The following is a 17,506-nucleotide window of genomic DNA, read 5'->3' on the forward strand; positions in this document are numbered from 1 at the left end:
TAAAATGCCATTCCTAGTGCATTGATAAAGATTTTAATTTAGAAAAACTTAGTTCTATTTTTTCTTTGATTTTGAAATTTAAAGCATAGCAATGAGTAGCATAATATGGTGTTCGATATTTTTAAGGGATCTGTCTAGCAGCTGTGAGATATTCTTGAGCATGGTGTAACAACCATTGCTTTTCATGGGGAACTAATAGTAGAATTTATTAGTATCAAAATCAAACTGATAAATGAGAGAAACTGCTTACTATATGCACGAAAATGCCGATCGTATACCAAAGGAACGCAATCATAGATCTCGTCGAAAAAGTTGAAAAACCTTGAGACATCAATAGATTCCTTTTCGCTGACTGCTAAACATAAACGTCAGTCTAATGCAAGTTTTCATACGGTAAAGCTGAGTTTTCAATCCGGGACTTGGGAAAACATAGTTCATCGTCACTGAAATTTCCAACCAAAAAAGAAAAACAAAAATCGTACGTACCTTGATTTGTTTGGTAAACACCGACTATATCTAATATCACGTTAACAAATGATTTCCAATAAGTAGCGCATCCTCTACAAGGAGGACGAAAGATAATATTCATACACTCAATAGCAGAACGCAAGCTGCAATGGTCGCTCCATATACGAGTTTTTGGATCCGACTGATTAGGAGTTAGTGAAATCTTTAATTATCCTACAATCTAATGACATACTCCTTGTTGTATTAATAAAATGCTGTAAGCAAAATCTAGTTAGCGAATAGCCCTTGCATAGTGTACATAAGTGTCTTGAAGCTTTTCTGGCATTCGGGGAACATACATATGAGATTCTGCTGGTGGAGGCGACATTACGAGCCAAGTATTTTGAAGTATCTTCTGTTTTTATCGAGCAAGGATTAAGACCGCCTCTCAAACACACCGTCTAGCTTAATATCACCCTATTTTTATTTTCAATTTATCTGTTTGAAAATTATTTGCTATTGTCACACAAATTATTGTCAGAACGACTCTTTGTACTTTCAGGTGGGTAGCACAGTTATTGAGTAGCGATTTCGCTTTCCTTCTACAGTAGCATCCGTCACGCACTCTATCAGTTCGTTTACTTTGCAGTTCTCACAATTTAATATACTTCAAATATTATAATTATTTTTAGAAGTCATCTTCCAATCTTACTATATACTTTATCTAACTCGCTGATTTGAATAACTCGTAACACCTCTTTACCCATATCTCTTTCCTTCGAATTGCTTAGTGAAAGACCCTTTCTTTCTATTTTGTTTATTTTTCTGACTCTTTTTTTTATTTCTTTACATGTTGACTTTAAGAAGTGCTTGTCAGTTGACAACAAAAAACCTGGGACTTCATAAATGCATCTCCAAAACGGTCATTTCCGCTCTAGGAAGGAGAGGCTATCATAGTGAAAATTACGAAACCTCTAAGATATCCGGAAAGAAGGCTTTAATTTTAGAAAATGCTCTTGAACATGTTCCTCAACTGGGGTTCACGGAAGATGCAATCGTGCAAGGTGGTCAGGCCCTTGGCTATAGTAATCTCTCCAAGGCCCTCTTTCCTTCTGGTCCAATGGATTTGATTTCGTACTTTTTCCTGAAGCAGCGCTACGCTCTTAGTTCATTAAAGCCTCATTTGACCACTATCCCCGAAACATCTGGACGTGTTGTCCAGCTTATTTGGTCTCGTCTGCAAGGAAATAGGGATATTGTTCAGCATCTTCCGCAGATGATTGCAATTTGTACATACCCTTCAAACTTGCGAAAATCATTATCCTCTCTGGCTGAACTGTCAGATGAGATTCTTTACCTCGCGCAAGATAAGTCAGCCGATTTTCAATGGTACACGAAACGTGCTGCTATCTCTGCCATTTACTCTGCATCTGAGTTATTTATGAGTCGTGATACTTCTCCTAATTTTGAGGCGACTTATAACTTTGTTCAACATCGCATTCAACATGCAAAAGCCTTAAATGACTTACGCAACGATGTCTTGGAATGGGGTTCCTTTCAGCTGAATGCTGTGAGATCAATCCTTCGTTCAAGGGGAATTTAAAATTCACTGCTACTCCTTTTGCTTGTTGGTTTAACAAATCAGCTTGATTCAACTTTACGTTATGCAAGAAATAAATGCAATTTCATTTCCTACAATATTTAAGTTTTTTTGGCTAATTGTTTTCTCCATATATCGGTAGTTATTGTTGAATGTACTCTTTGATTCGAAACTTCATTTGAACAGTGTTTACCTTAAAAAAATCTATAGAAAAATCCTTATATATTCACGGGTTGATAACAAATTAACTTCAGTAAAACATTTAATAGAAACACACACTTTGACTAATGCTACCTTTACTACTTGTATATTCTGTTTTTTTACTACCTTGAACTTACTATTCTGACTCTTCCTGAGGTAACCTGTGACTTTGAAATAATTAGCTAAAACTGACAAGACACAGGCGTAGTTAAAGAACTCCAAAAATGAAAACATAGTAGCAATCAAAGCATCCCACTATTTTTTGTCTCTCGTTTCATTAGCGTTGTAAATTACTGATACCCTACTATACCTCTACAAGGCCTTTGTCATCTTTTTACTCAAGTGTGAAATCATCACTTATTGTATGAAGGATGAGCTTTCCGTTCGCTAGTTTGCTGAAAAGGCCTTCTGCAATAAGCTCTCTATTATCTTTAAAAAAACCTGGTTCCTGGTCTTCCATTCTGCTAAAAGCTGTAGGGGTTTTATCACGAGATTCCCGTTGGCATTCTGACTTATTAAAAATGCTTACAGAAGAAATGGATTCTTTAAATGGTCAAATTAATACGTGGACAGATAATAATCCTTTATTAGATGAAATTACGAAGCCATACAGAAAATCTTCAACTCGTTTTTTTCATCCGCTTCTTGTACTTCTAATGTCTAGAGCATCAGTAAATGGGGATCCACCGAGTCAGCAACTATTTCAAAGGTACAAACAACTTGCCCGTGTAACAGAATTGATTCATGCTGCCAATATAATTCATATTAATATTGGAGAAGAACAAAGCAACGAACAGATTAAACTTGCAACGTTGGTTGGAGATTATTTACTCGGAAAGGCGTCTGTTGATTTAGCACATTTAGAAAACAACGCTATTACAGAAATTATGGCTTCTGTTATTGCAAACTTAGTTGAAGGGCACTTCGGAAGCCGACAAAATGGCTCTGTTGGTTTGTCAAACGAACGAACCATCCTTCTGCAATCAGCCTTTATGCCAGCAAAGGCATGTTTATGCGCAAGCATATTGAATAACTCATCACAATACATTAATGATGCGTGTTTCAATTATGGAAAATTTCTAGGCTTATCGCTGCAACTGGCCCATAAGCCTGTATCTCCTGACGCCCAAGTTTTGCAAAAGAATAATGACATTTTGAAAACATATGTTGAGAATGCCAAGAGCTCATTGTCTGTTTTCCCCGATATAGAGGCTAAGCAAGCTCTCATGGAAATCGCTAATAGTGTTTCGAAGTAATCGACAGGTATTGTATCCTGGATTAATATTAGGGTGGCTCATGCATGCTCGTGCAATCGTAACAAATATGTCTTTCTTTTACGAATTTTAACGCTTCAATATAAATCATATTTTTCCTCATTATCCTTTGCTTGAGTCATTGAATTTAAAAGCATTAGTTTTAGACTTTTGACCCCTCCAGGAATTTAAAGATACCAAAAATTTATTAATATAAAGAGCTTATCGTTATTCGATACTAATTAATGTTTGAGGTAAGCATTTTAACAATCTCTCTTTGTTTGAAATCATAGTCGCAGAATACCTCTAGTTGTAGCTTTGTACACTGTATGTATCGACTGAGCACACTATTGAATTTAGACCATGGCATTTTTTTCTTATGCTGAGAAACATAAATTAGCCTCTTTCGTATTTTGTGTTTTGATAAACGTTGTAAAGCTTCCATCTCTTTTTCGTTATGACTTCCCCAGTCTTGGAGAAATTTAGTAAAGTTGATATGATCGATTGGTTCCTGCTCTAGAAAATGAAAGGCCATCTAGAATACATCAAACATCATCTGTTAGCAAACTTATATTAAACGATGAATAGAAAAACAAAGATTGTCTTCTATTCGTTGATTTGGTCCTTACCCAACGGCAAATGCCTGCCTTTGCACAGCTGTATAATTTCAAAGCTTCATTGTTTAGAGTTTCTTTATTAAGTAAAAGTTCATTAGTGTATTTAACAAGGCCATCTTCCCTCATACAATTTTGGCGTTCCAGTTCTATATTCTCTAGCCTCTCTAAAGCATTGCTAATAAGAGAATATTCCCAAAGAATTTGTTGACTATCCGGCTGAGTTTGGGTAATCGGAAGGTTTTGAAATGAAGAAGGGTCAAGCGAAAGATTGAAGCAATACTCAATGAATGCGATATCCATGAATATCGGCATTTTTTCATGACACATTGATTTCGAATAACCCAAATATCGTAAGCAGGCTAATTGGTTAATGATTTTCAAGATTGGCTTTCATACCGTTCACAATGGAAGATTCTTCTCTCTGCATATCATAATGATTTTCCTTGATGAAAAACGTTTCTAGTGTATTCAGCACAGATTGTGAACGAATCTTCTCATTCATTTTATGGAAAAAACTAATCTATACACGAAGGATAAAAGTATAAAAAGTTGGTAAAGTCAATGTAAGTTGGTCTACGAGATAAAATGAATACCATTCCGTAAGAGAAAATAAATCATTTAATAAAGAAATCTAAAAACGAATGGATCGAATAGCTTTGTCTACTGTTATGTTTCTTGGAACATCGTACAGAAGACGAATTTAACTCCTTAAAGAAGTGTATTTTGTTTAATGTTATAAATTATTCCCTTAAACAGTGAACTGCTTTATCCAAAAAAGCGGTAAGCAAAATTTCCAAATGAAAAAAGTATTTGAATGGAAGATCGACTTTGGCGTGACAAAAGAATAAATTTTACTCTCCATTTTAAGTCCTTCATTTTCATAACGCTATGCCAATTACCTTGGATCACGGTGGTGTTTGTGCCTTAAGACATGAAAAGCTTACGAAATAAACATGCTTTAGGCGATTGATCATTTCTTCCAAGATATTTTTCCTTATTCAATCTCAAAAATTACTCTAATTTGTTATTTGCTAGAACTAAATGATCCATCTGATTGAATGTTTTTACTACCCAAGCCTCTTAAGATTCTATCCGAAGTTCTTTATTTACTTGTGCACAAAACCCGAAGGAATGGGAAAAGCAATTATCTATCTAGTAAGACAAAAAACATTAGATACTGTCCTTTGATTATAATTTCAATGGATTCTTAAAGTTGAATATTCAGTGCTAGCTTCTTTATATTATAGACATTCAAAGTAAACTTGAGAACGAAGAAAAGGAATATTGGATATTTCCTTTTTCTTTTTGTTAAATATATATATATATATATATTTTTGGAAAATAAAAATAAATTGATATGTTTGAAATAAACGAAGTATACGTTATGTGTATCTTACTTTAATTTTTTTTAACTTTATTTTATTATTTATTTTTTTTTTAAGGAAATTTCAAATCTTTAGATTTTCAAAATAGCTCAATCATTTGCTGTACTTATCCATGCAAGCTTAATCATTATAAATTGATTAATAGAGGTTCTAAAAAGTAAGCCTTTATAAAATTGGATTTACAGCATCCAGCTCTTCACGCAACACACCCATATCGATGCTTTTGTTTACGTTGAGCAGATTCGTTTTGTTTACATTCAACGAAATCGACGTTGTCAACGACTTCAAACATCGCAAGCTTATGGACTATTCGCAATAATGGAACTGGGTTTCAGAAGTTTTTGGCTTGGTAAATTCGGGATTGCTCCTTTCCCATACAGAAAGCGATAATTTTATCCATTTACTGCCATTAGTGCGAATTATTGGAGAATGTGCCGGACAATTCGGTGAACTCCGGTGACTTTATATATCTAGGGAAGAAACTGGTAGAAACAACACTTCGCTGGTATCAAGTGTTTTGCGGTGAAAGAGTTGATAAAAAAGAGAATTAAGCTGCTCTTTTCGGTAAATTAAAACATTTTGAATAACTTGGGAAAAAACTTGCTTTTGTAGGAACTGAAAAACGACGAAATTGACGTCTTCAAATTGTTTGTTAAAAAACGGAATCAAAAATTGTGTTTGGAGTCCATTGGCGAGTAAATTTTTAACTCTTCATATATGTTTGTAGGAAACACTAATGAAAATTGATTCAAACGGCATAGTGAATCCGCATTCTATAACGAACGAAATCCCTTCGTATGATGAAAAGCAGGCTGTCGATTTGAATGGGAATGCTTTTGCTCCAAATGGTACGTTTCAAAAAAAGGATTTGATATCCCATAAAAACGATTTCGAACGTACGATGCGCCACGATGTTCTTCATACCAACCCCAAAATCGAAGTTCGGTCGGAGACCCATATTTATGAACCTAACGATTCATTATTTAAGGAAAATCAAGATTTCCCCTCAAATCCCACTGCCCACTCTCCTTCTTCCTCTTCTAACGATTCGGTAATTACGGCTACTGGCGTACCTGATGGTATCTTGAGAGATTCTCCCATCGTAAGTGCCCTCGAGCCTCCTTCCTCCAATTCTTCCTCTTCTCCCCAATTACAAAATTTAAAGCATCAATTATCCTCTCCTCAACCTTCTCGCGCCCCCATAGATCGCTCTTCCTCCAACCCTGTAACCTCATCTCAGCAGCCACCTAATGATCGTTCCACGCTCAGCTCCTCGCAGAAGGCGAAGCGGCCGCTAAAGCGATCTTACTCCGAAAAAAATTCTAGCAACGCTGAACCTTCTGGCTCGAGATCCGGCGACCGAGGTACCAACGTCAGTACCTCGGGTTCTCTTTTGGATGGCATTCCCCCCGATATTGGCTCTGCTAGCTGGGCTGAAGCAGTCAAACAAAAACGTGTTAACATGCGCCGTCGCAGGGAAGAACTGGACGATGAGTGCGTTCTCGTTGGAACTAGAGTTTCAGAGGGCCATGAAAACTATGTTACAGCGTACAACATGCTTACTGGAATTCGCGTCGGTGTTTCTCGTTGCCAAGCGAAAATGGACCGTGAGCTTACTCCTGCTGATTTTACTGCTCGTCACAAGTTTACCTTTGACATTACTGGCAACGAACTCACTCCCTCCGCCAAGTATGATTTTAAGTTCAAAGATTATGCACCTTGGGTATTTAGACATCTAAGGCAGCTGTTTCATTTAGATGCTGCAGATTATCTTGTATCTCTTACCAGTAAGTACATTTTGTCTGAGTTAGATTCTCCTGGGAAAAGTGGTTCTTTTTTTTATTTTTCTCGTGACTATCGATTCATTATTAAAACAATCCATCACTCTGAGCACAAATTTTTGCGTGAAATTCTTTATGATTACTACGAACACGTCAAGAATAATCCGAACACATTGATTTCGCAATTTTATGGGTTGCATAGGGTAAAATTACCCTTTGGCCGAAAAATCCATTTTGTTGTAATGAACAACCTTTTCCCACCTCATCGTGATATCCACCAAACTTTTGATCTCAAAGGATCCACCCTAGGAAGGGAACTCGACGAAAATCAACCTTGTCAAAGTCCCATGTGTACAATGAAAGATACAAATTGGATTCGCAGAAATATGCATCTTCAGTTTGGTCCTTTAAAGCGTCAGATATTCTTAACTCAGGTCAAAGCCGATATTGATATGCTGTCCTCTTTAGGAATTATGGATTACAGTTTACTTGTCGGCATCCATGACCTTTCACGTGGTAATCGTGACAAAATTCGTAATAGCATTCTGTCAGTTTACGACCCAAATGTGTCGCAACATCGAGTGCCCTCGATTAATGGCAATGAATCTCACTCAAACGTTCATGTAATCAGACAAGTCGTTAATAGCACCGGTCCTGTTTCGTTGGATCAATCTTGTAATCTATTGCCGACCGACCAGTTCGTTGAGTAAGTGCTTATTATTTTTTTAACAATTAGACTATTTTTTAACACTATTTTAGGAGAAGAAACTTCATGTTCTACAGTGATGACGGTGGATTCCAAGCCACCGATGAAAACAATGAGCCAGGAAACTTTATCTTTTATATCGGAATAATTGACTTACTTACTAAGGTATGATAAATTGCGTAAATTTTTTTATGGGAATGCAAAGTCTTTTACTTGTTTTCCTTGTTTGCTTTTATTTTCATTATACTTACCGGTGTTTAGTATTCATATGTTAAGCGCGTTGAGCATTTATGGAAGGGCATTAATCATTCAGATTCTGTCATTTCTGCTGTTCCACCTGCTGAATACGCTTCACGCTTCTACAAATTTGTAGAGTCAAGTATTAAGCCAACTCTTTTAGTTTTGAAACCATTCCCCTTAAAACCGCAGGATGGCCAGCGTGTTAACAAACAGCAAAGCGTTAATGCTGGCAATGTGCGCACTAATAACAAGCATGGTTCTCTTAATAATAATACAGCTCCTTCTTCTCGCAATGCTAAAAGCACTTCTGCTCATAAATCACCCAAAACAGAACACCGATTTCCATTCCCATGCCGCAATGTTACTACGAACACTTCTTCATCTTAATAAATTTTAATGTCTTTGAAGTGCACATATTTCAAGTTTAATGCATTTATTTATAATGCTTTACCACCTTTTTATTCTTGTATATATTGGCTAATTTATCTTTTTATTTTAGAGAAAAAACAAAGCAAAGCATGTATGCCGAAGTGCATTAACGGATGCACAACCTATAACTTATTGCTCTAATTAGCGCTTTTATTATTTACATCTCAAATAACTTATGTTCGTCAGTTCCTCACCAATCTTTGTCAAAAAGCTATATTATTATGATATAACTTAAAATTCATTAGGAAGAAAGTATGCTTTTGTAACGAGTAAACGTATGTACTTAGAAAAGAGCGATTCATAGTAGTGGAAGTAGTTCAATTACGAAGACCTCTCAACTAAACATAAATAACTAGAGCATAAATTAATTTAAAGGCTGAACTAAGATCCAGGATTGTGTGTCTCAATAAATAAATCTTTGTAAAGAACAAGATGAATCGGGCATCTTCGTTGAAATAGTTAGTTTGTCATTCAGTTAGTAAAATTTGCCAAATCAGCAAGGATATCAATAACATTTGCAGGGTCTGCGATACACCAGTCGGCGATAGAAAGCTTTTTGTCGGATCCAATGGTAACTGCAAATGAAGTTTCCTTGTTAATACGAGTGTTTTTATGCAAAGAGCGGAACATATCTTCATCAGTTCTATCATCACCTGCACAAAAGATAAAAGAAGGAAGTGAATCTTCTGGATACGAACTTAAAATCTGTTTGACAATTCCTCCTTTGTTGATACTGGAAGGACGCACTTCAAGATTTGCTTTACCCCTCATAATTTCAACATCATACTTAGAGCAAACCAATTCTTCCAGCAAAGCTTCGCATTCCAAAGCTTGGAAAGCACCATTCTCGGGATCTGCTTTGCGATAATGCCAAGTCATGGCACATCGTTTTTCTTCAATAGAGGAGCCTTGAGTGCGGTCCGTATAGTATTGGAAAATACGGCGCACTTCTTTCTTCCAAGACATGTCCAGCAACTCTGCCAAGTTAATCCAAGTGGTGCTATGTGGCTTGCGGACAAAACTACCATGTTCAGCTGAGAGACCGAGACCCTTGATATCGTCCATCCAGTTACGCAAAAACTGCTGATCTCGTCCAGAAATAATCCAGACTTGATTCTTTGGATCGGCTGCAAGTGTTGCTAAATTATCCAAAAGTTTCTTTGAAGGAACAGCAGCATTGGGGTCCCTTACAATCGGAGTTAGGGTACCATCGTAGTCCATCATAAATAGTCTTTTAGAGGCTTTGCTGTACACAGAAAGAGCATGCTCTGGTGTTAATGTAGGTATACGCTGGTCGGTCTTTGTGGCTGCTAGCTTGTTTGCTAAAGATCTGATTAAAGATGACGTCCAAGACTGCATGGTATGGGTGGTAACCTGTTTATAAGATTCGCGTTCAATCATTTTTCTTCGTTCCAAGGGAGTTGATAAAGCGTTGCTAATTATTTCGGCACATTCGTTATAATCCCAAGGATTAATCAAAGGAACGTCATGTAGCATAGCAGAAGTAGCAGTAAATTCTGACAAGAGTACCATACCATATCGGTCTCTTTGACAAACAACATACTCAAGTGCCAAGTTACTGACACCTTCGCGTATGCTGTTAATAAATAATGCATCGGCACGAGTGAGCAAAGCGAAATAATCAGCCGGTTCCAATTGTTCCTCGACGTGATGTACGGGGGTGTAATCATCGGTACCAAACTCTTGATTGATTGCCTGAACAAGTTTTTTAATACTGCTTAATAGCTTGGGATGCTTGAAAGCAGATGAAATAGTTATTTGAATAAGCACAACCTTTTTGCGCCATTCGGGATAGGTTCTCAAAAAACGCTGAAAAGAACGGAGCTTCTGAGGAACGCCGTATAGTTCATCCAATCGATCACGACCAAGAATCACTTTCATGTTTTCATAACGCTTGTTCAGTTCTTCCAGCTTCTCCGACACAGAGACATTACCACTAGAGCGAATAATTCTTGGGACATCAATGCCCACAGTAATAGCGCGGACGGTAACCTTATTACCATTCAAGTTAACCCAATCATGACCAATTTCAAGGTCAAGGACTCGAGAACAGCAGCTGATGAAATGACGAGCGTAAGAGTAGTCTTCAAAACCAATAAAGTCGGCTCCCAAAACAGACCGTAAAATGGCACGACGACGAGGAAAGCAACGTGCAATCTCCGAACTGGGAAATGGATGATGATGGTAAAAGCCGATGACTGCATCATCAATTTTGTTACGAATAAGTTGGGGGACTAAGAAGAGTGAGTAATCCTGAACAATAATAAAATCGCCTGGTTTATATATCTCACAAATTTTGTCAGCGAATGCATGGTTCATTTTCACGTAATCCCTCCACCATTGCTCCTCGTTCTCGTCAACTTCACTACTTGGCCAATATTTATAATGGATCAAAGGTCGTATAACATTTTCGGCATAGGCTAACCAGCGCGATTGCTGAGAGCGTGTCTCATTAATGATAGTTTCAGATCCTTTTTCAGGACCAGGAAGCCACACAGGAACGTACTCCGTACTCCGTTCACCGGAATTCCATTGGCTGTATGTCTCTTCAAATCGCTTAACGTCCTGAGAATCTAAACGCGTCACTGCATCTTTGTTTTCTTCTTTCTCGGACACGGTTGGAATCACGCCAGTCCATCCTACCAAAGTAGTTTGCCAATACGTTGAATTAGCCAACCAGTTCATACTTGAGTACATCGTTGTTGCACCTCGGCGGCCGCTAAGGTCCCATTCTCTAGTTTCCTCATTAATACTACTTTTAAAAGGCAAGTGCCTCAAAACGTATATAATGCGACCACTGACGCCTAATGATTTCAGCTCCTCTGGATCTAATAAATCACCAGATAACTCAAATGTGTTTTCATGCTCGAAACTGGTAGACGGGATTTTTCCGTACACACTCATTGATGTATTATAAGCGAAATTGACAAAACAGTAAACTACAGTTTTAAGCTTATGATTTCCATAAACTATTGGCAACTTCTCTACTAGATTCTAGCAAAAAGCGCTTACAAACAAATGAAAGCTGGTAATGGAAGAGTGTAGATTTGTGGGGTGGGCGAGTATATTTAGCGGCTGGTGATTAGGAAGCGCAAACGAGTACGATTTTACTCAGTACGTAATACGTTCCCTAATAACAACAAAAAATGATTTAAATATTCAAGCTTTCAAAATATATTTTTTTTATAATAAAAAAATCATTTGATAAAATGTCGGACTGTTCTCTTCCAAAAAGTTGTACTTTTGAACTTTTTTTTATGATATGTAAATAAACAAACATTCGTAAAATTATATTTTTGCTCGCCCTTAAAATAACCCCATATTCTAATCTCATATCGTCTTATAACATTACAGAAAGCTTATGCATAACGATTGCGAACAACCTAATCTGGAAGAGCTTCCATTATTACATTGGTCTGTTCTTCAAATATAAAGGAATGGTAAAACGTTCAACGTTTTTATTTCAATTAACATATACAGCCAGTTCTTAAATGTAACAAACCCTATCAGGATAGTAAAAAAAACTAAATAAATAATCTGTAATATAAAATGATATGTAGACCGTATGAAACCTTTTAAGACAAATAGCGGTTAGCTATTTGGCGTAAAATATAAAAATAAACGGAAATCTCTTCTAAACTAAAGTAAAGACTAACGGTATAATTGGGTATGTATAAGATGAAAAAGAAAGACCTTTGAAAATATCGAATCAATCGATCATAAACGCAAATCAAAAAGCCTTTCAAGTGCAGCAGCTTTCGAACTATCGTTTAACAGATAAACACGAATGCTTTTTACGTTTGTTGTTTTTGAATAGCGGGTTATCGAAGAATTTATATTTTTGAAATAACCCTTGACAACAAACATGTGTATGCACGTAAAATGATTTATTTGGGAAATGAAAAGCAAGGGACATGAATGTTTTTTTATCGAAATTTTCGACAAATGAAAATAGATGCATGGTAAATAGGAAAATAAAATGAAATCAAACAAGCCGAATAATGTATGAGAAATAAAAATGTGAGCCGAAGTGCACTTCTCGAGTGAAACGCTGCTAACGGGTAAAGGAGCATCCCAGACGAAATATTAATACTAGAGAACCAGTCCCCGTCAAATTAAGTCTAGAATAAAAACAATAAAGGGATAAAAACACAAAGCAATGAGATGCGTTGCAAGCTAGTGCTGCTTCCTGCACTAGGCGGCAAACTCATAGAGCTACTCCTGCTTGAAGAGGAATGAGCAGAAGATGAATGGACAGAGGAAGAGCTTAAATGAGAAGTAGTCATAGAAAGAGTGCTACTAGGATAGGTCGAAGTGATACTCGCCGATGAGCTTCCACTCTCAGAGACAGTAGAAGTGGTGGAAACAGTAGAGATAGTCTCCTCGGGACGGGAACTACATGTGGTAGTAGTCATAGTAGTAGTAGTCTCTTCGGGAGACGTAGTGTAAGTAACCTGGGTGGTGGTAGTTGTTTCTTCATTAGATGAGCTACTAAGAGCCGAAGTACCAGAAAATGAGGATGTAGGAGAAGGAGAACTAGAGAAGGAGGAAACAGATCCACTGGTACTTACGGTAGTAGGAACAATAATACTGCTGTTAGAATAATAGGGTGAAGAACTAGTAGCGGTTGCTGAGCCAGTGCCAGTACCAGTAAATGTAACGGTGGTGTTTGAAGCAGTCAGAGTAGTAGTGTATGAGCTATTGCTAGACGTGAAAGAAGAAACACTTGATGGTGCACTGGTAGGGATAACACTACTGTTAGAATAGAATGGTGGGGAGCTGGTAAACGTTGCCGAACCAGTACCAGTACCAGTAAATGTAACGGTGGTGTTTGAAGCAGTCAGAGTAGTAGTGTATGAGCTATTGCTAGACGTGAAAGAAGAAACACTTGATGGTACACTGGTAGGGATAACACTACTGTTAGAATAGAATGGTGGGGAGCTGGTAAACGTTGCTGAACCAGTACCAGTACCAGTGTATGTGATAGAAGTGTTTGAAGCAGTCAGCGTAGTAGTGTATGAGCTATTGCTAGACGTGAAAGAAGAAACGCTTGATGGTACACTGGTAGGGATGACACTACTGTTAGAATAGAATGGTGGGGAGCTGGTAAACGTTGCCGAACCAGTACCAGTACCAGTGTATGTGACAGAAGTGTTTGAAGCAGTCAGCGTAGTAGTGTATGAGCTGCTGCTGGAGGTGAAAGAAGAAACACTTGATGGTACACTGGTAGGGATGACACTACTGTTGGAATAGAATGGTGATGAGGAAACAGTTGCCGAACCAGTGGTAGTGGTACTTCCAGTAGTAGTAAGGTTAGTACTATAGGAAGGAGTGAAGCTACTGAGACTAGAAGAAGAGACTGTAACGGGTGTGGAAGTCGATGTAATAATAGACGTTGGCAAAACAGATGATGAAGACAGGCTGGCAGACGATATAACACTGGAAGGTAAGAAACTAGATGTGTTATAATAAGGAGAGCCTGTAGTAGTAGTAAACGATGAAGAGCTGGGAATCATAGACGTGTTTGTAATGGTGCTAAACGAAGAAGTGCTCGACGCTGGCGGAGGTAAGGTTACAATGTCGGTCGATGTGCCTGTCGAGACACTAACGTCTGTAGAGTATGGAAAACTAGAAGTAGCAGATGAATAAATGGTAGAATTCGCTGTCACAGTTATAGCAGTGCTTGGAATAGAAGTGCTAGCAGAAGCATGACCACTGTTGGTTTGTGAACTAGTGAAGGTAGTCATGCTTTGAAAAGTACTACCAGTAGTAGAAGAGATACCTTCGCCGCCAACAATATAAAAAGTACCAGATTGGGCGTAAATAACAGAGTCGTCGCGAATAGACGTAAAACTAATTTGGTAGCCATAACCTGGCGAAAGATCTAAAGCAGGAAATGTGGCATTTTCATCAAAAGTATTGATGGTCATTATGTAACGGCTTGTTGGTGGATACTCAACTTCGTTTATTAACCAGACATTAGCCTGCAGGGGATCAGTGCTGACCACACTCCATTCCAAGGGTTCAATATGTCCACTAGTCCAAACGTCTGAAGAAGAAGGAACATTAATTTCCATGCCAGCACAAAGCTTGGCTAAGCTAATTAATAGCCCGCTGATGGTTAATCTTCTCATTTCTCAAATAAATCCCTAGTTCGGCAATTGGCAGTGCACAGGCCTTCAGCAAGACGAATACCCAACTAAAAGTAGATGGTTAAGGAAAGAAAGTAAGCGAGAAAGGCGACTTAATATAGCACTTGGGTTTCTGATATGACCTAAGTGTATTAATGCTCAAAAGTGGGGCAATGCTGGAAACTGTATCGATGTAAACAAAAACAATCGAAAAATTGTGGATTCCAGAGAGACATTTATATTTGCACCTAAATTAGATAACGCATTCTTGGGTCGCGTTACTATGGTAACATTGGTCGACTTTGTGTAAATAAACATCCAGCACTACTGCAAGAAAGTACAAAAATGACGTTAAATGTAATTAAGGCACCACGTTAATTCAATGAATCTGCAGGTTCTTGGTTAAAAACCAGCAGAATGGCTGGTAAAAAAGGTTGGTTTCTCTCAAATTCACCTAAAGGCTGGATATATTGCCTGTTTAAGAGGCTGGTGTAAATATAAAACTGTTCATTTGAACAATTAGTGCACAACAATGTTAGATATGTTGCAATGATATTACCAATAAACGTAAGATGGTAAGTACGCATACCGATATGTGAAGAGCCCACCAAATATAAGATGGTCCTCCGTGACTCAAGGTATAAGTGGCATATATGTCGGAACTGAATTTTGACTGTTTCAATGAAGCCTTCTTCCATCGTTGGCCAATGAGTTTTTGAATCAGAAATGTAACAACCGAGGGTGTGTTCTTGGAGGACTCTGTAAGAACATCATTTGTCGCGATCAGTTTGACAAAACCAATATTTCCTCCAAAGTACCCCATTGCGCTGGGTAATGTATGTTCGATGGCACCGTTCGGGTGTTCGTAGTCACAACCCATATGATCATGGCCAGAAAGGACCAATTTGATGCTAGGAATCAATTCAAAAATTTTCATAGTAGTATTATACGATAAATGATTTTGAGACTTGACCCGAAAATCCAATTGACGAACGATTCTCGGTTCGTCAACACACACATTAGCTGGTTTGTAGAGTGGCACATGGGTGAACAGTATGGTTGGAATAGACGGCTCTAAAGCAATGTCGAAAAGAAATTGCCAAGCATCCCTAGCTTCTTTTGAAAGAGCAAGTATACCTAATGATGAAAAACTTTTACTGTTAATAATATCGCTAGGGTTCGCATCGTAAAACTGAACATCATCAAGCGAAAGGCTATTTATGCCGATCACACGGACAGGAAATTTAGAAACATTGAAGTGCGAAACCCAATTTACCGGGCCCATAGCTTGTTCCCATTTGCTAATTTGTGCGTCTGAACTTTCGCAGCCATAGCCAATGTCATGATTACCCGCAATCGTCCAAACGGGAATGTTACCGTTTTCAAAAGTACGTGCTGGTAAACTGGAGTTTCCTACTTGCCAAAAGTTTTTTGCCCCAGTGATTTTTTTCAGTCTTTTAGCTCTTTTGTTGAATTCTTCGTTATCCAAGTGCTGAAAACTGACCAAGTCACCCAACAGAATCATCGCATCTGGTTGACCCCAAAACTGATTCATATGTACAAGGTGTCGTAAAAACAAATCATTCCCCCAAAGATCTAAAGTGCCTTTAAAAAATCCATTTGCTTCGATTTTATGATTCCCTTCAATCTGAGGATCAGCAACCCCCATAATAACAAAAGAATTTTCATCTTCGAGTTGCAGCTTTCTTGGCATTATGCCAAATAGTAGAGGATAGGCATAGTAGACAGCTAAAAAAACTAGGCAAAGATAATGTAAAATAGACAGTTGTTTGTTCAACCATAATAAATTCGGATGTCTTGCAAACATTATTGACTTAATTATGTCAACGTAAATTAAAAAAGGGAACGGAGAGAAGGAGCGATTTTTGGAGTGCCTATTTTTACTTAGGAGCAGACTAAACGAGTAATGTAGAGGCGTAAGATTTTGGTTTTTGCTTTACTTACTAGATTATATAAATGGTATACCACCATAAAAGTGTCAATAAAGCTTTTTAGAAAGATTTGCTTTCAAATAACAAGAAATGAGCAGAACAGAATAGAAAAACAAAAAGCACAAATGAAACAACAAAACTTATTTTTCTAATCCATGAAGCTAGTAAATGGGTAATTTATAGGTATAGCTGCAGTATTCGAACAAACCCACTGCTAAAATTTAGATTGCAAATCAATGGTCAAATGATTGATTCAAAATTCCTGAAAAAGAAGCTTGGTTCTTAGAAAAATGTGTATCGATGTTTGCCGTTGAAATTTTTTTCTGAATTGAATTAATACCAAGTGTATCAGTATAACTGGCTTAAACAAATTAAAAAATAAGCTTTCTACTGAATGTAATAGCAAAAAACGGCTAATAATCTTGACCGAAGTTTGTTTAATGATGAACAACGGATATGACTGAAATTGCTTGAAGTGTATATCAAACTAAAGAAGGAATACCTCAAAACATGGAGTTGTGGCTGACAGTTTTCACGAAGAAAGGAATGGAAAAGAGCGTCGAATTTCAAACATAAACGTTTCTTTTAGAGCTCGTCTTAGCTGCCAAAGTTAACCCGGTACACTACTTAGTATTAATAGGTGAATTATGACTGACGTTTTTTACATTAAACGGATGGTAACATGTTACTTGAAAACAGCAGTCCAAAATTTTCGCTGCATAGACGGTAACGGAAATTGAGTA

General features: G+C 37.5%; 8 protein-coding genes and 8 long non-coding RNA genes across 16 annotated transcripts; 8 read left to right on the top strand and 8 right to left on the bottom strand.

Moving 5' to 3' along the window:
* The first annotated feature begins 89 nt into the window (after window positions 1–89).
* Window positions 90–682, top strand: SPOM_SPNCRNA.3814. The gene has a single exon (NR_193177.1). It is a non-coding gene; the product is annotated as a non-coding RNA (long non-coding RNA).
* Window positions 122–835, bottom strand: erh1 (the record flags this gene model as incomplete). Its single annotated transcript, NM_001356151.1, has 6 exons — window positions 122–192; window positions 251–355; window positions 487–516; window positions 592–649; window positions 701–722; window positions 807–835. 6 exons carry the CDS (start codon window positions 833–835, stop codon window positions 122–124), a joined length of 315 nt encoding a protein of 104 aa, NP_001343126.1.
* Window positions 836–1,066: 231 nt separating this feature from the next.
* coq9 (ubiquinone biosynthesis protein Coq9) lies at window positions 1,067–2,338 on the top strand. The gene has a single exon (NM_001019855.3). It carries the CDS (start codon window positions 1,298–1,300, stop codon window positions 2,048–2,050), a length of 753 nt encoding a protein of 250 aa, NP_594426.1. The 5' UTR covers window positions 1,067–1,297; the 3' UTR covers window positions 2,051–2,338.
* SPOM_SPNCRNA.3815 lies at window positions 1,170–2,420 on the bottom strand. The gene has a single exon (NR_193178.1). It is a non-coding gene; the product is annotated as a non-coding RNA (long non-coding RNA).
* Window positions 2,421–2,462: 42 nt separating this feature from the next.
* On the top strand, window positions 2,463–3,793 carry dlp1 (decaprenyl diphosphate synthase subunit 2 Dlp1). Its single transcript, NM_001019856.3, has one exon. It carries the CDS (start codon window positions 2,620–2,622, stop codon window positions 3,502–3,504), a length of 885 nt encoding a protein of 294 aa, NP_594427.1. The 5' UTR covers window positions 2,463–2,619; the 3' UTR covers window positions 3,505–3,793.
* poz1 lies at window positions 2,467–4,788 on the bottom strand. The gene is made up of 3 exons (NM_001019857.3): window positions 4,515–4,788; window positions 4,131–4,477; window positions 2,467–4,036 (listed from the first exon to the last, which is right to left on the bottom strand). Exons 1-3 carry the CDS (start codon window positions 4,618–4,620, stop codon window positions 3,740–3,742), a joined length of 750 nt encoding a protein of 249 aa, NP_594428.1. The 5' UTR covers window positions 4,621–4,788; the 3' UTR covers window positions 2,467–3,739.
* Window positions 3,907–5,412, top strand: SPOM_SPNCRNA.3816. Its single transcript, NR_193179.1, has one exon. It is a non-coding gene; the product is annotated as a non-coding RNA (long non-coding RNA).
* A 180-nt stretch (window positions 5,413–5,592) lies between these two features.
* Window positions 5,593–6,046, bottom strand: SPOM_SPNCRNA.3817. Its single transcript, NR_193180.1, has one exon. It is a non-coding gene; the product is annotated as a non-coding RNA (long non-coding RNA).
* Window positions 6,000–8,900, top strand: its3 (1-phosphatidylinositol-4-phosphate 5-kinase Its3). The gene is made up of 3 exons (NM_001019858.3): window positions 6,000–7,990; window positions 8,044–8,155; window positions 8,252–8,900. Exons 1-3 carry the CDS (start codon window positions 6,240–6,242, stop codon window positions 8,615–8,617), a joined length of 2,229 nt encoding a protein of 742 aa, NP_594429.1. The 5' UTR covers window positions 6,000–6,239; the 3' UTR covers window positions 8,618–8,900.
* Window positions 6,151–8,158, bottom strand: SPOM_SPNCRNA.3818. Its single transcript, NR_193181.1, has one exon. It is a non-coding gene; the product is annotated as a non-coding RNA (long non-coding RNA).
* On the bottom strand, window positions 8,862–11,721 carry tpp1 (trehalose-6-phosphate phosphatase Tpp1). Its single transcript, NM_001019859.3, has one exon. It carries the CDS (start codon window positions 11,582–11,584, stop codon window positions 9,131–9,133), a length of 2,454 nt encoding a protein of 817 aa, NP_594430.1. The 5' UTR covers window positions 11,585–11,721; the 3' UTR covers window positions 8,862–9,130.
* On the top strand, window positions 11,157–11,504 carry SPOM_SPNCRNA.3819. The gene has a single exon (NR_193182.1). It is a non-coding gene; the product is annotated as a non-coding RNA (long non-coding RNA).
* A 160-nt stretch (window positions 11,722–11,881) lies between the features above and the next one.
* SPOM_SPNCRNA.3820 lies at window positions 11,882–12,123 on the top strand. Its single transcript, NR_193183.1, has one exon. It is a non-coding gene; the product is annotated as a non-coding RNA (long non-coding RNA).
* Window positions 12,124–12,252: 129 nt separating this feature from the next.
* adg2 lies at window positions 12,253–15,020 on the bottom strand. Its single transcript, NM_001356153.2, has one exon. The coding sequence runs from the start codon at window positions 14,812–14,814 to the stop codon at window positions 12,802–12,804; it is 2,013 nt and encodes a 670-aa protein (NP_001342830.1). The 5' UTR covers window positions 14,815–15,020; the 3' UTR covers window positions 12,253–12,801.
* Window positions 15,021–15,221: 201 nt separating this feature from the next.
* SPOM_SPNCRNA.3821 lies at window positions 15,222–16,604 on the top strand. The gene has a single exon (NR_193184.1). It is a non-coding gene; the product is annotated as a non-coding RNA (long non-coding RNA).
* On the bottom strand, window positions 15,347–17,369 carry ted1 (phosphoprotein phosphatase; the record flags this gene model as incomplete). The annotated part of the gene is made up of 1 exon (NM_001019861.3): window positions 15,347–17,369. Exon 1 carries the CDS (start codon window positions 16,637–16,639, stop codon window positions 15,347–15,349), a length of 1,293 nt encoding a protein of 430 aa, NP_594432.1. The 5' UTR covers window positions 16,640–17,369.
* Between the last annotated feature and the right edge of the window lie 137 nt (window positions 17,370–17,506).

The sequence above is a fragment of the Schizosaccharomyces pombe genome (genome assembly GCF_000002945.2).
Source record: "Schizosaccharomyces pombe strain 972h- genome assembly, chromosome: I".
NCBI lineage: Eukaryota > Fungi > Ascomycota > Schizosaccharomycetes > Schizosaccharomycetales > Schizosaccharomycetaceae > Schizosaccharomyces > Schizosaccharomyces pombe.